This window comes from Triplophysa rosa, linkage group LG15 (genome assembly GCF_024868665.1).
Source record: "Triplophysa rosa linkage group LG15, Trosa_1v2, whole genome shotgun sequence".
Classification (NCBI taxonomy): domain Eukaryota; kingdom Metazoa; phylum Chordata; class Actinopteri; order Cypriniformes; family Nemacheilidae; genus Triplophysa; species Triplophysa rosa.
In genome coordinates, this window is record NC_079904.1 from 22,105,733 (window position 1) to 22,122,119 (window position 16,387).

Here is a 16,387-nt window from a genome sequence, read left to right on the forward strand (position 1 = left end):
CCTCAGAATTCAACAGGACAATCAAGTTATAGTGCAATATAAACATTTTGAAATCTGCTGTTTTCTCTCAACAACAATAAACAATTTACAGCATTTTCATGGAGCCACCACAAGCTAAAAATAAATAAAATGCAGTATCATCTGCTCCTAAACTCATTTTAACAGAAAACAACCTGTCACATCACAGTTCAACAAGACAGGCAAGGGTTAAACATTTTAGTGCAAGATAAACATTTGGAAATCTGTCAATTTCTCTCAATTAGACAAGACAAAAAGAAATGCTACATAATCTGGCAATGAAGCAGATCATTGGTGAGGGAGCGTGTCCTACTCCCAAGTCCGGACTCCCTCACCGAAGCAAGACATTTGGCAGCCCGGTTCTGGAAAGCTGCAGGCCCTCGGAAGATCGCCTCTTCACGGAGCGGCTCTGTAACCGGCCCCCACAGTGCAGGATCCACAGGGAGTAGAGGCGTTGAGGTACAGGGGCTGCTCGCAGACTCGACGAGCGGCTCAGATGGCGGTGAGACTCGACCATCACCGCTTCCCTCAACGGTCGCACTCGCAGCAGAATCCGGGCCGTCGGTTGAAGATGCTGCCGGGGGCTCTTCGCTCTCGGGGCTATGAACATTAGCTAGCGCCGGCAGTGAAGAAATGTCCTGGCTAGCTGAGCTGTCCTCGTTGACGGATGCTGCCTTAGCACAACAGTTGCTAACGTTTACTAGCGTGAAGAAATTCCCTATTTTCGGTATATATTTTAAATTTTCTGCGTTCCTGATATCCTTCTCCTTTTTTAATTTCCATTTAGCGCTCCCACTTAGCTTCTCCATGTTTGCATTTTTTGAGTTGTGTTGTGTAGCGGAGCTTGCCGTCACGCGACCGGCTCAGTGCACGTTGATTGGCGTCACCGCCCTGGGCCCTTTAGAGGTCGTGGGCCCCTGGGCAATTGCCCAGTTGCCCATATGGTTAATCCGGCCCTGCCGGCAGGTGTCCGTAATAATTGCCTCCATCTCCATGGCGACGCTGATTGTGAAAGGGCCGACTGGCCACAGAAGGGCCATAATCTCTTCCCTTCCCTCAATGCCGAGCTGCTGCACGGCAGTGGGAAGAACAATGCTCCGCTGGGCGCCGTCATCCAGGGTAGCATATGTGGGCATAGACCTCTTGCCTTTCCACAGCAGCACTGGAATGACTTTCAGGTAAACACGTCCTGTTGAGGCAGGGGAGGCCAGGTGAGGCCAGGTATGCTCGATCATGAGATGTCGTAAGCACGGTGTTAGGACCCTCCTGAGCAAAGGAATGCAGAACTCTGAGGTGGATCTTGTCACATTCACTGCAAGGTTTCTTTAACGTGCATTCCTCACATTTATGACTGGTGCGTCCGCATTTCCAGCATCTCTTGTCCTCCTTTATCCATTTTAGAATCTGTTCAGGTGAGCACTCAGCGATTTCCCTGCACTGCAACAAGTAGTGTTTTTGACTTTTGCAGAACAGACACAAACGTTTCAACCTCTTAGCTGATGGCTGGGCATAAGCCATCGTAGTATGGACAGAGTGCACTGCACCGACATCTTTGGGCTGGTTGCTACAATGATAAACTGCAGTGGGCTGAGCCTTGGCCTTCCAGACAGGCTGACGTTCCCTACGTGGGACTTGAACTCTATCATTCTGGTAATGATGTACCATCTTCGATGACAAACGCTGTGCTTCAGTCTTAACCTTCAACCAGTCAGCGAGGTCGTGCAGGTTGTATGGGTTGAGGCTGTCAGTGTTCAGTCGGCCTCGTAATTGCAGGTGCTCTATAAAGCTATCTCGGTAATGCCTGGGTAGCTTACTGAGTAGCCTGTCAACATGCCCCGTACAGGTGAGTTCTCGTCCCTGTGGACCTTCGAGTGACATCAGCATGCCTACTAACAAGTCAACATTGAGTGCAAAACTCTGGAAAGCCTTTTCATCACCTGCTTGAATATCTGGCAAATTTAACAAAGATGCGATTTCACTTTGTGCCAGCTGATGAGGTTGCCCGTACTGATGTTGCATGGCTGCTGTATAGGGTGCAGGATAATGCCGACATGCCTGGGCGATCAGCTTTGCTTCCTTCAGTATTAACTGCTCCATCAATACCCTGTATTTATAATGTTCGGTAAGCTCTGTGTGAGGATTGAGGAGATTGTCCAAAGCCATCTTCAGACCTGTAAATTCCCTCTCACTATCATTTACGAGTTTAGGTAAGGTTGGGATTGGAACTGGCTGCCGTGGGGGTGTCACAGGCATGGGTTGGTGAACAGGAGTCGGAGGCGAGTACGCCAGTGGAGGGGGATAACAAGGCTGCGCTGGAATATGTACAGCAGGCTGAGTGGCATAATACCCAGTTAACAATGGTGGAGGTCGATAAGGGTCTGGCACTGTAAATGACTGCCTTTGGGGTTGGCTTGGCACATTTGTCTGCAACTGATATACAGGTGGAACAAGAGTTGCGTGCGCGGTAGTAGCTAAAGGCATCTGCACTGTTGTAACAGTACGCGGCAATGATGAGGTAAGCTGACAAGAAGGGTGAAAATCTGCTACACTGAACGTTTGCCGAGTTTGCTGGTGCTGTGTTACGTGTGAGGCAGACAAAGAGGAAACACCAATGTATGGCAAAGTTGTACCGTATGTGCTATAAGGCGTTGTTTGTGTCATATGTCATAAGGCTGACTGTTGAGCACTGTCTCTGGTGTCAACAGTAGCTAGAAACGACTGGCACGAAGGCAGGAGTGGGATAGATGAGACTGCAGTAGCTTTTGGTCTGACCACAGGTGGTGAGGTAGCTTTAGCTGTTTCTTAAACCTGGAAGGCAGGTGATACAGAGCCGCTGCTAAGTGACTCACATTCCGATTGACTGTGGTACTCTTGCTGGGCTACTGGTGAACTAAAGTGTCCAAAGGATCTCCTAGTAATACCCAGTTCAACATCAACACTGCCTACATGACTCGTAGCTTGACTTTCTCCATACGGCACCAGAGTCAACGCACCCATACGAAGCTGCTCCACAGTCGAGACTGGCTCGGCCTGTCCACTGAGGGTTACAGCACTGCTGGATGATCCATCCTCGGTTGGTGGTATGGACTGTCATAAAGCACAGGGTTTGGAAGGAGAGATTTAGACAACACCACTTCGTAAATCTGGAGCCGCGTTGAGAGCTGACATGTTCGGGTCTGTGTGTGAACAGGATGTGTCGTATCGGGAGAGTGAAGTTGGCTCTGTTGCTCCATGTCACAGTGATGAATGTAGCATCCGGCTCGAAGGACCAGATGTTTGGGATTATCGTTAGGTAGGTATGTGAATGCTCATCCACTACGGGACTCCGGTAAGAAGTTTGACAGGAAACAGGGCAGTGTTCAACTCTTTATCTGAAGTCTTTGAATGTTCACAACAAATGGTACAACATTACTCCAATTGTACAGTGTATGCCAATAAAGTGTTAAATGTGGTCGTTATGGAATAAACAGAATGAATATACATCAATATAACCTACATAAATTATGCCATGTAATAGCATAACATGTAACCAACAACTTGCTGTTAACGGCACATGATACATGAATCAACGTGACCATGAACGATTCGATATTGGCATTTTAAAATATCGATTTTATTCCATTATAATTATTAAATACGTGCGAATTGTCATGTGACTGATCACGTGAGAAGTGCATTTTCCGGGTTGGCGGGATTACAAACTCACACCTACACCGTGAATTTATGTTTTTCCGAATGCATGAGTTTTATCACAAAGGAGCCATGCAGATTTATTTTTACAGACGTCCTTATGAGAAACAATTACCATACGAATAGGGCTTTAGTCTCAGTATCCTAGTCTGTGTTTCAAGACCATAGTTACGGATCCCTACCCTTTAGTATTTAGTCTCAGTTTGTTGCTCCCTCTCTAGAAATCGTCTCCAGTGCCTAGCCTTTTCCTGTCAGCTCTCCAATTGTGCCCACAGTTCTCGTTGGCGTCCCGGACCTTGATGCAGTCTTCATCCAGACACCTCTCCCCAGGTGGGTCATCTCTCTCAGCTTTGAGTTTTCGACGGGTCGAGGATCGGGTCGGGTCACGATCTCCCTGAGGGGTCCAGTGCTCTCTCCCGTGAGTTCCGTCTGGTCGAGTCCTCTCCCCGCGGATTATCGTGGTTCCGTTGGACTGTGTTCGTGGTGCTTAGTGCTTTCTCCCGTGAGTTCCGACGGGTCGAGTCCTCTCCCCGCATACTCTAGCGGTTCTGTTTGACTGTGTTCGTGGTGTTTGGTGGTCTGTTTATATCTTGGTGGACTGTTTATATTTTTGTGGAATTTTAATAAATACTTTTTCATTTACCCGCACTTGAGTCTCCGCCTCCTTGCAAAACCTTGACACTAACATTCAAATATTATGTTATCTTTCAGAATATATCAAATATTTTCTGTGGTTAAAAAACATGCATTCAGTATACAAAAGTTGTTAAATGTGTGGCAGGTGAGGCAAAAATATGCAAATATCAAAGGTTCTTATATAGGTAATTTTTGACCCATTTGTGTAAAATTGATGTAAAAATACAATAACTGTAGGTAAGAAAAGGAAATTAAGAAAGAAAGGAATAATAAGAATTATCACCTTGGCAGGTTCTATCTTTCATTTTTGTCAAAACTGAGTCATTCAAATATTCTTATTCTGTGACTTATTTACACTGTGATGTTTTTTTCTTTATGAGTTGTACATTTTTGGCCTTTTTTATATAAAACAAATAGGTTCTATCTACAAAGTCAAATGAAATACAAAATATTTGAATCTCAATATCCCAAAACTGCTCAGAATGCAGATAGAACCTTATCATTCTAAGGTGGCTAAAATTATTTCTGGAAATCAAAATCAAGATATTTAATGAATACCTGGAATATTAAATGATGAAATACATTTCTTTCAAAGATTCAGCAAAGAAACACTCAGCAATGATTGAAATAACGTAAAAATGAATACGGGTCATTTTAGACCCATGTTGTGCATTAGAAGGGTAGTGTTACAAAACAATTTTTATTCAAAAAGTAAGAAAGGAAAAATGAAAATAATGATTTGTGCTGATCAAAAACAAGTTAATTGAGGAATACCTGGAATACTAGATGATAAAATTAATTTCTTGCAAAGACATAGAAAATAAAACTCTGTCGGGTCATTTTAGACCCATGTTGTGCATCAAAGGGTTAAAAATTGGCAGGGATGCTAAACGTCATCTTGCGTAACAATCTCACAAATTATTTAACATGGACACAAATCTCTAAAAATGTGGATGGAGATTCATTCACGGAGTAATTACTTACCAGGCAACGAGCTTTTTAATAAAGTTTGAAAAAGTTGTCGGGGGCTTGGTGGTGGTATCGAGCTGGTATCGAGCGACCGTCGTGTGGTCTGTTTATAGCCTCATGTTAGCTTTTTACTTCCAGTGATTGTGTTTATGCTTCAAAAATAGCAAATATTGTGTTAATCTGTAAAGATTATCTTGATAGACAAAACAAATGTAAATATCATAAACCTTTGTTAATCACAGATCTTATGTTTTGGAAGCTTCCAAAAGTCTATGGGGAAAATCCATAGGCTTTTGGCCAAGGGAACCAATGTGGCGCTATTGTCCAGGCTGGCCTAAAAACGTCATCCCTGCAGCAGTCTCTTATCACTTTACTCAGCTAACCAATGAAAGAGGGTTTCTCTACTCAGCTTTATCTACATCAGTTTATTGAACGTTTTTCATCATAATAACTCTGTTATAAAATTACACTGTTTGTCTGTAAAACATTTTAGAACAATTTTACGATTAACTTTTTTATTTTTTTTGTTTTCCTTCAATATAATTGTACTGAGCCACAATAAAGAAATAAAAACGTAATTTTTTTTATTCCTTTATTTATTGCAGATATAGATGTGGCACTGATGGGATTTATGCACAATACTCAAACCTTGGATGTTAATTTAACTGTGGTCTCACAACCTGGGGTGCATTTCCCAAAGCCAACTATGGTCACAATTTCCATTCTTTCCAGCAGGATTGAAAGGAATTTGGTACAGAGATTGATCCTGAGTTCACCTTTGATGAGCATTCAGATAAGCATTATTAATCAATCTGAAAGGTTTCCCCACATCTTTTTCTATCTGCCCCTGTGCATACATATAGATGGAAGAGCCTGGATTGTTGCGATCAAAGACGTCTGAAATAATTGTGAGGACATTATTTCTCTGAAACGGCCCTGATATATGTTTGAAGATATGAGCATTAGATTTAAACATTTCGATAAGATCAGACTTTTCAAACCACTTTTCACTAGATGCCACAGAAACCGTGTTTTGTTCGTCATATGGCTCTTTAAACCTGTCAGGAATCAGGAACTCTTTAAATGCTGAAAGATACGGGTCTTTATACTTCAGAGATGTGAAGGTCAAGCATAACACTCCAACATAATCAGGATTAACAAGGGCAGTGTTGAGACTGTCTGAGCCTACAATGCGAATCCCTTCCAGTGTCTTCGTGGCAGAGTTTAAGATGTCAAGTTCAGACTTCGCATCATTTAACCACTGGTTAAGCTTGTCATTATTAAACGGGGAACTTGTGTGGATCTTTAGGATGTCTTCCAGGGACTTCTCCTCCATCTCTCCTCCTCGAATAGCAGGCAAGACCCGGCGAACTGCATTCAGTAGGTTTGCCTTGTAAATGCTAAATGATTCGTGAAATGAGCGCAACCTCTCTTTGATGTCTTTGAAACTATTTACCAGTGTATGTCCTAACAGGTCATTGCACGTCCTCTCTGCCTCTTCCAGCCGCTCTATTATATTTTCAGTTGTGAAAGCCAGATTTATACTGATTTCTCTCTCTAACCGAGCTGCTGTCGCGTTCAAAAGATGAAGAGGATGAAGCCAGACTTTTATTGGAACTGCATTCTGTGGATTCTCCTTCAGAAGAGCGGGGAGCCGCTTGTACAAATTCAGGGCCTCCATGTATGTGGTGGGGTTCTGCTCAAGGCGGACGTCACCATGAAACGTGCAGGAGATCTTATTAGCCGTTTTCTTTTCATCAGATGTCATTTTAGAGTCTGCATTTACCTCAGCCGATAATTTAGGGATCTTGTTGACAAGGGCATTCAGTTCTACCTCAATCTTCTGCTTGTTTTCATCTTCTGAAAACGTGCGATCAAACACCATGAGTGCCTGAGCTCCGTACAGCACAGCCGTGATCACATGAGTTGCACTTTTCTGGTCAAACACCTCAGGGTAGGTAATCTTGCTCAGGTGGCTCATAGTGAGCTGTTCGAATCTTGTGGTTTCACTGTAAAACATTGTAACTCTGGACTGTTGGTTTGAGGATTTGGTGTTACGCAGGTACTTGGCAGATCCTCCCACCTCCACCAGGCCCCCCAAGAAACTGGTCTTCAGGGAACCTCTTACATCCAGGTGATTGAATTTATTAAAGAGAGAGTCAGAGCTTATGAATTTCAAATCTGTGTGGGCTTGTGGACGGCTGTCCAAATCTTCACTAACTGATGATTTATCCCACAGAGTAACACCTGAAATGAGAAGTGGCTTTAAAAGATATGTGTATGAAGAAGCGACAGTTTAAGTAAACATGCAGGCTTTTAAATAGTTTTACACAATGACTGGTATATGGCGATTCAACGTGTTTTAAAAAGTGTAATGAAGAAGTTTGTTGAAGCTGGTGCAGCACCTGGAATGAAAGAATCCTTGCGGCAGTCGTACAGCATACCAGGAAACAAAGGTCTTCCTAGGGCTGCCACTTCTATTTGCTCTGATGGCAGTGCCGTAGAACATAACAAAGAGAAAAGACATCATTTATAACCAGATAAAGTTCATCAAGTCAAACAATAATGTTGCCCATACGGAAATGTAAAATATATGAGATACATGTTCCTATAACAGGGGGTGATATTGTCATAAATGATACATATAAGGCAACATGTTATTATCAAAAATTTTCATCATCTGGATATATGAAGTTACAAGTTAAAAACATATATGAAATACACATAATAAAAAGTATTTAAATGCATATATTTAAAATATGAATATGATTAATTATTATATGGTATTTTATGTTATGCCCATATAAGGTAACAATATATATTTATTTTTATATGGTATGATTATGTCATGCCCATATAAGGTAACAATATATATTTGTCTTTATATGGTATGATATGTTATGTTATGCCCATATAAGGTAACAATATATATTTAACTTATGCAAGTTTTTTAAAACTACGTATATGCCTAAAAGATACTGTTTACCGTCAATTAAAAAAAAATCATAATTTACGCTCAACTCTTCATTATACTTCATACACTGATATTATTACACGGAAACTGTGTCATATAAAATTTGTGCTATAAATAGTTCTGTAGTATAGAGTACCAAAGGCACCTATCTTCTTTGTGTCATGGCAGTTACACTAGATGCATTATTGTGATTATTTAATCTGTTGTGAAAATCAAGTTCCCTTTCTGTCGGTCTCTCGACGTTGTGTCGAACCGACAGATGGGGTTCGTCCCTGAGAACCAATCGTTTCCGACTGCTTAGAAAAGGCCAATGAAAATTGGCAAATGAAATTTGCATGCCGGATTCCGCCACGGACATCCGGGTATAAAAGGGAGACGGCGTGCATCATTCATTCACCTTTTGTTCTTCGGAGCCTTCGGTTATGAAGATCCTCTCTTGCTGCTTAGCAAAGACCATTTTTCCCGGAGGTGCATGAGGAACTGGCGAAGACGTGGAACGCCCCCTTTTCGGCGCGTACACGTCAAACCGGTTCCGTCGCTCTCTCTTCCCTCGATGGTGGGGCGGCTAGGGGTTACGTAGACGTGCCCCAGGTGGAACGTGCAGTCGCAGTGCACCTGTGCCCGCAGGCGGCGTCCACCTGGAGAGGACGACCGAAACTCCCGTCCAAGGCATGTAGGACTTCGGCATCGCTGGTGTCGAAGGCCTACACTGCCGCGGGCCAAGCTGCCTCCTCTCTCCACGCCATGGCCATCCTGCAGGTCCATCAGGCCAAGGCGTTGAAAGAGATCCACGAGGATAAGACCGACCCGGGGTTAATGCAGGAACTTCGCACCGCCACCGACCTCGCTCTAAGGGCGACCAAGGTGGACCACCATGGTGGTCCAGGAGAGGCATTTCTGGCTCAACCTTGCGCAGATGAGCGACGCCGAGAAAGTCCGCTTTCTCGACGCGCCCATTGCGCAGGGTGGGCTGTTTGGTGACACTGTCGAGGACTTCGCTCAGCAGTTCTCGACGGTGAAGAAGCAGACGGAGGCGATTAGCCATATTCTTCCCCGCCGAGACTCGGCCGCCCGTAGGCCTTCGAGTTCCCATGCGGCCTCTGCTTCCCAGCAGCCCCCGGCCCCCTTCGAAGCCAGCTCCGGTTCCAGCACTACCTACCCAGGCGGTATCCCGGAAGAGGGCGGTGAAGGGGAGACCACCACCCCGTCAACAACCTTCGAGGAAGAAGCATCCCTGACGGGAAGACCCCAGGGAGGTTAACACCATCGGGCCCGTATCCAGCCATGACATCGCTGGACGGTCGATCCGGGACGGTTCCCACGGGGGCCTAGCACCCACTTTTTCACAAAAAGAGTTTCCTATCTCCCTGGGTGTTCTTCACAGCCGCTCTCACCCTCTGTCAGACGGTGTTCGGCCACTCGACGTTGCGTCTTGGCGAGGCGCAACATTGAATGTATTTTGCAGCCCTCAGCACTCTCAAATCGACGGTGCGGGGGCCTGCATCGCCAGGCAGGCAAACCAGCAGAGCCAGTCTTCTTCCCGGGGGCCCGCCCCCGGCGAGAGACCCTCACTGCCAGCCATCGAACCACCCCCCGGGGGGTCGATGAAGCAGATCGTTCCCTTAGTCCCCCTGTCACGGTCCCTGGGAGCTTGGCTCGAGCTTCCCACACCGTCACGGTGGCTGAGAAGGACGATCCGTCTCGGCTACGCGATCCAGTTCGCCAGAAACCCGCCCAAGTTTCGGGGCATCCTCGTCACCTCGGTCAGAGGCCGGGATGCTCCCGTACTACGGGGCGAGGTTGCCACCCTTCTAGCGAAGGGTGCGATCGAGTCCGTCCCCTTAGCCGAGATGTCCAAGGGGTTTTACAGCCCTTACTTCATCGTCCCCAAAAAAAGCGGGGGGGTGCGCCCCATCCTAGATCTGCGTACCCTGAACAGACACCTGCACAAGCTGCCGTTCAGGATGCTCACGCAGAAGCGCATCCTGGCATCAGTCAGATGTCAGGATTGGTTCATGGCAATCGACCTGAAGGACGCTTACTTTCATGTCTCGATTCTCCCTCGTCATCGCCCGTTCCTACGGTTCGCTTTCGAGGGTCGGGCATATCAGTACAGAGTCCTCCCCTTCGGTCTGTCTCTGTCTCCACGAGTCTTTACGAAGATCGTGGAGGCCGCCCTCTCTCCCCTCAGGGGGAGAGATGTGCAGATACTCAACTATCTCGACGACTGGCTTATCTTGGCTCACTCGCGAGATCTGTTGTGTGCACACAGGGACCTGGTGCTCCGGCACCTAGATCGATTGGGACTACAGGTCAACTGAGAGAAGAGCATGCTCTCCCCCGTGCAGAGCATCCTCTATCTTGGTATGGAACTCAACTCTGTCACCATGACAGCGCGACTGTCCACAGTACGCACCCAGTCGGTGTTGAACTGCCTGGATCATTTCACGCAGTCGGCGGTTCCCCTGAAACTATTTCAGAGGCTCCTGGGACACATGGCATCCTCGGTGGTGGTGATACCCCTCGGGTTGATGCACATGAGGCCGCTTCAACACTGGCTCTTGAGTCGAGTTCCTTGGAGAGCGTGGCACACCGGCAGCAGGCAGATGGTGATTACGCCTCGCTGCCGACGCACCCTAACCCCGTGGTCTTCCATGGCCTTCCTTCGGGCAGGGGTACCCCTAGGGCAGGTTACGAGGCATGTCGTGGTGACAACAGACGCCTCCCTGCAGGGTTGGGGTGCAGTGTGCAACGGGCACGCAGTGTCGGGGCTTTGGACGGGCCCCCGCCTGCGCTGGCATATCAATTGCCTAGAGTTGTGGGCTGTGCTACTTGCATTGAAGAGGCTGCAGCCTCTCGTGCAGGGCAAGCACGTGCTGGTCCGGTCGGACAGCACTACTGCAGTAGCGTATATCAATCGTCAGGGTGGCGTTCGCTCTCTGCAGTTAACATGACTTGCCCGACGCCTCCTCCGGTGGAGTCAGCAGGTGACCCGCTCCCTGCGTGCCACGTTTATCCCAGGCGACCTGAACCAGACAGCCGACGCGCTCTCTCATCAGTCTACGCCTCGCGGAGAGTGGCGACTCCACCCCCGCGCAGTCCAGCTCATTTGGGTGCAGTTCGGGCAGGCCCAGGTGGACCTGTTTGCCTCCCTAGAAACCACCCATTGCCCGCTTTGGTACTCTCTGACCGAGGGACCCCTCAGCAAGGATGCCATAGCACACAGCTGGCCGCGGGACAAGCGGAAGTACGCCTTCCCCCCAGTGAGCCTCATTGCACAGACCCTGTGCAAGGTCAGGGAAGAGGAGCATCAAGTGTTACTCGTTGCGCCACACTGGCCCAACCAGACTTGGTTCTCGGAGCTAATGCTCTTGACGACAGCTCCCCCCTGGCCAATTCCCCTGACGAAGAACCTGCTTTCCCAGGGGAAGGGCACGTTATGGCATCCCAGGCCAGACCTCTGGAACCTCCATGTCTGGCCCCTGGACGGGACGAGGAGATCCTGAGTGGTCTGTCCCCGGCGGTGGTAGCTACCATTTCTCAGGCTAGGGCACCTGCCACTAGGCGTCTGTACGCCTACAAGTGGCGCCTCTTCTCGACCTGGCGTGCTTCTCGAGGAGAAGACCCACGGAGTTGTGCGATCGGGTCCGTGCTGTCCTTTCTACAAGAGAGACTCGAGACTAACCTCTCCCCCTCCACACTGAAAGTGTATGTAGCCGCCATTGCTGCTCATCACAACTCAGTTGCTGGGAAGTCTCTAGGGCAGCACGACCTGGTCATTAGATTCCTAAAGGGTGCGAGGAGGCGTAACCCACCTCGTCCGCACTCCATACCCTCTTGGGACCTGGATGTAGCCCTGTCAGGTCTCACCAGGCCCCCCTTCGAGCCCCTAGGGGATGCCTCTCTTCCTCATCTTTCGATGAAGACGGTTCTCCTTTTGGCGCTCGCTTCCATCAAGAGGGTAGGGGATCTACAGGCTTTCTCCGTGTCCCCTGACTGCCTAGAATTCGGACCCAGGGATTCTCACGTTATCCTGAGACCTCGGCCCGGCTACGTGCCCAAGGTTCCCACCGCTCCCTTTCGGGACCAGGTGGTGAACTTACAGGCGCTCCCCACTGGGGAGGAAGACCCAACCCCGTCCGTGTTGTGTCCAGTACGCGCGCTGCGCCTCTACTTAGACCGCACACAGAGATTCAGGAGCTCGGATCAGCTCTTTGTCTGTTTCGGAGGTCAGCAACAGGGCAGAGCTGTCTCCAAGCAGAGGTTGGCCCACTGGATTGTGGATGCTGTCAAGACAGCTTACGAATCCCTAAATCGCCCGTGCCCCCTAGGAGTGAGGGCCCACTCCACCCGGGGTGTTGCCTCCTCTTGGGCCTTGGCACGGGGGGCCTCTCTCGCAGACATCTGCAGAGCTGCGGGTTGGGCTACACCCAACTCCTTCGCAAGGTTTTACAACCTCTGCGTAGAGCCGGTGTCAGCCCGCGTCCTGCATGGCCACATGTAGGACCGGCAACTGGTAGGGTGTACGCCTGTTCGGTTTTCCCCCCTCTCTCGAGTGGGTCAGTATACCGATTTAGCCTCCATTCTTTCCCCACTGGGCGAAGAACAGGCACTCCATCCATCACTAAGCAAGCACCCCCTGGGGCGGGCTGGGCAGAGCAGCCCTGCCCCTTAGGCCGGGTATCACCTGAGTTATTCGCAGCATAGCTCTAACCGGACCTAGTGCTACCAGACGTTGCAACTCCCCAGTAGGGCGGTTCCGTCTGATGTATCCTCATGCTGGTTCCCACCTTGGTAACCCATGACCTCCCCGGGTAGACCTCCACCTCGCGGTTTTCTTCAGCCGCACTTTCTTCCCATGAGTTCTTCCCCATAGGTGAGACCATGTTGGTATCTCCACTATTCTCCTCCCTGCGGTAGGAAGTGGTCTCTGTAGCGCATCCCCCACTTGAGGAAGTAGCGCTTACCCAGTGCCTTACGGTTCCGGGCGGCTTCTCGCTGTTAGAGAAACAAGGCCGCCGCCTGTGAGGCCGAAGGTAGGGGTCTTCCCACCTTTCAAGAAAGCTCTGGGACCCCCTACCTACCCACTGGTAGGTTACATTTTCGCGGTAGCGTTACGGCTGACTCGCCCAGGCCAGTCACCGTCGCTTCGTTGAGTTTGTGACAGGGCACTGTGTTATGGCGTTTTCCATTGGAACCCCATCTGTCGGTTCGACACAACGTCGAGAGACCGACAGAAAGGGAACGTCTCGGTTACGTTTGTAACCTCGGTTCCCTGATGAAGGGAACGAGACGTTGTGTCCTCTTGCCACAACACGTGCTGTCCTCTGCAGCAGTCGTGAGAGGTCTCAGGCTCCTCAGAACTAAGGTGAATGAATGATGCACGCCGTCTCCCTTTTATACCCGGATGTCCGGGGCGGAATCCGGCATGCAAATTTCATTTGCCAATTTTCATGGCCTTTTCTAAGCAGTCGGAAACGATTGGTTCTCAGGGACGAACCCCATCTGTCGGTTCGACACAACGTCGAGAGACCGACAGAAAGGGAACCGAGGTTACAAACATAACCGAGACGTTTTTAATGTTGTTTCTGTGTATGTACGATCATTTTAATCTGCTGTAAGTCAAACCATGTGCAAATTAATCGGTCAACGGCATTGCTGATGAGTATTTTCTCTTTAAAACTGCAGTCAACCAAAGACAGTTTAAAAAAACCCCGCCCCTGTTTCCCAGCGTCACAAACACGTAACAAATCCCATCAATGTGGGGGTGGGGATTGAGAGCTGTTGAGATTGAATAGAGACAGTTGCCCAATTCACCTACTTATACTATGCCCTTAAAGTATGTACTGTACTGTTTTTGTCATGAAAAGGTATATACATTTTTGTGTGCTGCAAAACAGTATGCACGTACTGGGGCATACTAACGCAAAACGGAAGTGACTGCTGTTGATGTTGACTAGACGACACTGTGACAGTCACGATCATCAAAATACAGCTTTGCATGATTTCTTATGTAATGTTTACTGTACTGTGTCATTTATATTGAAATTTATATAATTTTCTTGCTGTAATGTGTTTTTTTGTGTCTAATTACGGCTAATACCTGATCCTATTTAAAGGTGATTTGTAAGCCACAATGCTAATGTGCCTGATGAAGACCTGACGATCGAAACGTTGCGCTATTCAAATAAACTTTGAAGCATATTATATCAGTGTGCGGACAACACATTTCTATCTTTTGTGATTTTTCCTTTTTTGTTGTCCGGCACCTGAGTCCAATCTGGGTTGCTTGGATGTGCATGACCCCTTTGTATTTACTGAATGTTTACTGTACTTACATTTTTTAATTCAGTGAAGCATCGCTCAGTTATTTGTTTTAATGCTGTGTAGCATCACTAACCTCCAACCACTCGTGGTGCATTGTGGGTAATATCAGCCGTTTGAGTGTCCATGGACCTGCACTTCGAATTTTTCACTGGAAACAGTAGACTGTCCGGGTACTTTAAGAATACTAATTTCAGCATTCTATGATTTGGGACATACTAATTGTAATTTTGAATACTATTTAGCATGGATAGTATGCGAATTGGGACGCACCCAGGGACTTGCATTTACATGTATGCATTTGGCAGACGCTTTTATCCAAAGCAACGTACAGTGCATTATACTATACATTTGTTTCTGAGTATGTGCAATCCCTGGGATCGAACCCATGTCCTTGGCGTTGCTAGCGCCATGCTCCAACCACTGAGCTACATGTTCATGGACCGACATATTCTAAATGAAGAAAAGGGTGCAGAGTTAAATTTAAGCTCTTTTAAAGTATTTCATTATCTTGATGTATTTTAGGGAATAAAAAGTATTGACTTTAAGGACTTTCCTTAAAATGAACTCAGTTATTGTACATATACCACCCCTAACGCTGGTGCGCGGACAGAGCAATGACCCTGTGATGTCATTGAGCTCTAAACAGCACATTCACATGTTGTAACACCACTTGCACTTTACCTAGAGTTCCTCTGGGTGCTCTTACGGTTTCTTCATTTAAAGTCCCAATCTCATCAGTTTTGGGTTGTAATATCACCTATTTTTAAAGAAATGGTTTATTGAATCATTTTCTTAAAATAATGAGGAAAACAAACATGCTAGCAGTGTGCTTATTCATGCTGCTAACAACATGTTAAATCATGCTAGAAACGTGCTTACAAATAGATGAAAACAAAAAAATCTCTAATCTGCATTTTGTCTGAGGGAGTGTATTTACCGCTGCATTTGCCACAGCAAGGGTCGTCAGCCATAGATACGCATATATGTAGATGCAGTACGGCTGCTTCAGGTTCCGCAAAAGTGCCGCCATCTTAGAAAAGTTCATGAGTAGACCTATCGTAATAAAAGTAAATGGAAAAGATGCTTAAGTGCACTGAAGTAACATTCAGAAATTCATTCAGAAACAGAGTGTATAATCAGGTACGGATTATAACTTCAAAGGGCCCTGGGGCCAGTTACCTCAAAGGGCCCCCCTCCCAGTATTTTTCCTGTTCTTTCCCTTAGCTGCGCATTCACAGTTATAGAAAGTGAAAGTTAAGATGATCATAAATATTCAAACCATTCTCGCTCTGCGTCAAATGCCTGCACAATACGCTAAAAAATAATCTGTACAGGGTTTACAGAATCAGGTTATAGGAATATAATTTTCTAATATTTTTTATTATATATTGTTTTCTCTTTACAAGTCTAATATTAGTTACACAATGAAAAATCAACAATGAGGCAAATTAAGGCATATGAGAAACACATCCCTAATTAACTGTCAAATATTCACATATTTAATGCATCACATTAATAAAAAAACGATTGAATTGGCTATGCTTTTATCTTTGAAGGTTTTTTATAGACTTTCAGCAAACTGTATTAAAGTGTGTAGGATTTGATTCAGTTAAAATTTTCATGCTAAAAAAGACTATTGCTCTCTCCATGCCATTTTTTTAATTAAAAATAATCAATTTAGGCAAAAGAAAAAGGGATGGTTAACGAATGTCTTCTTTCTTTCTTTCTTTCTTTCTTTCTTTCTTTCCCTTTGTTTCATGCATGATTTCACCT

At 46.7% G+C, this 16,387-nt stretch overlaps 1 protein-coding gene across 1 annotated transcript; it reads right to left on the reverse strand.

The window, feature by feature from the left end:
• Positions 1-881: 881 nt before the first annotated feature.
• LOC130565467 (uncharacterized) lies at positions 882-15,644 on the reverse strand. Its single transcript, XM_057352198.1, has 7 exons — positions 15,552-15,644; positions 15,296-15,371; positions 7,719-7,820; positions 6,143-7,560; positions 2,868-3,105; positions 1,508-2,330; positions 882-1,284 (listed from the first exon to the last, which is right to left on the reverse strand). Exons 1-7 carry the CDS (start codon positions 15,642-15,644, stop codon positions 882-884), a joined length of 3,153 nt encoding a protein of 1,050 aa, XP_057208181.1.
• Between the last annotated feature and the right edge of the window lie 743 nt (positions 15,645-16,387).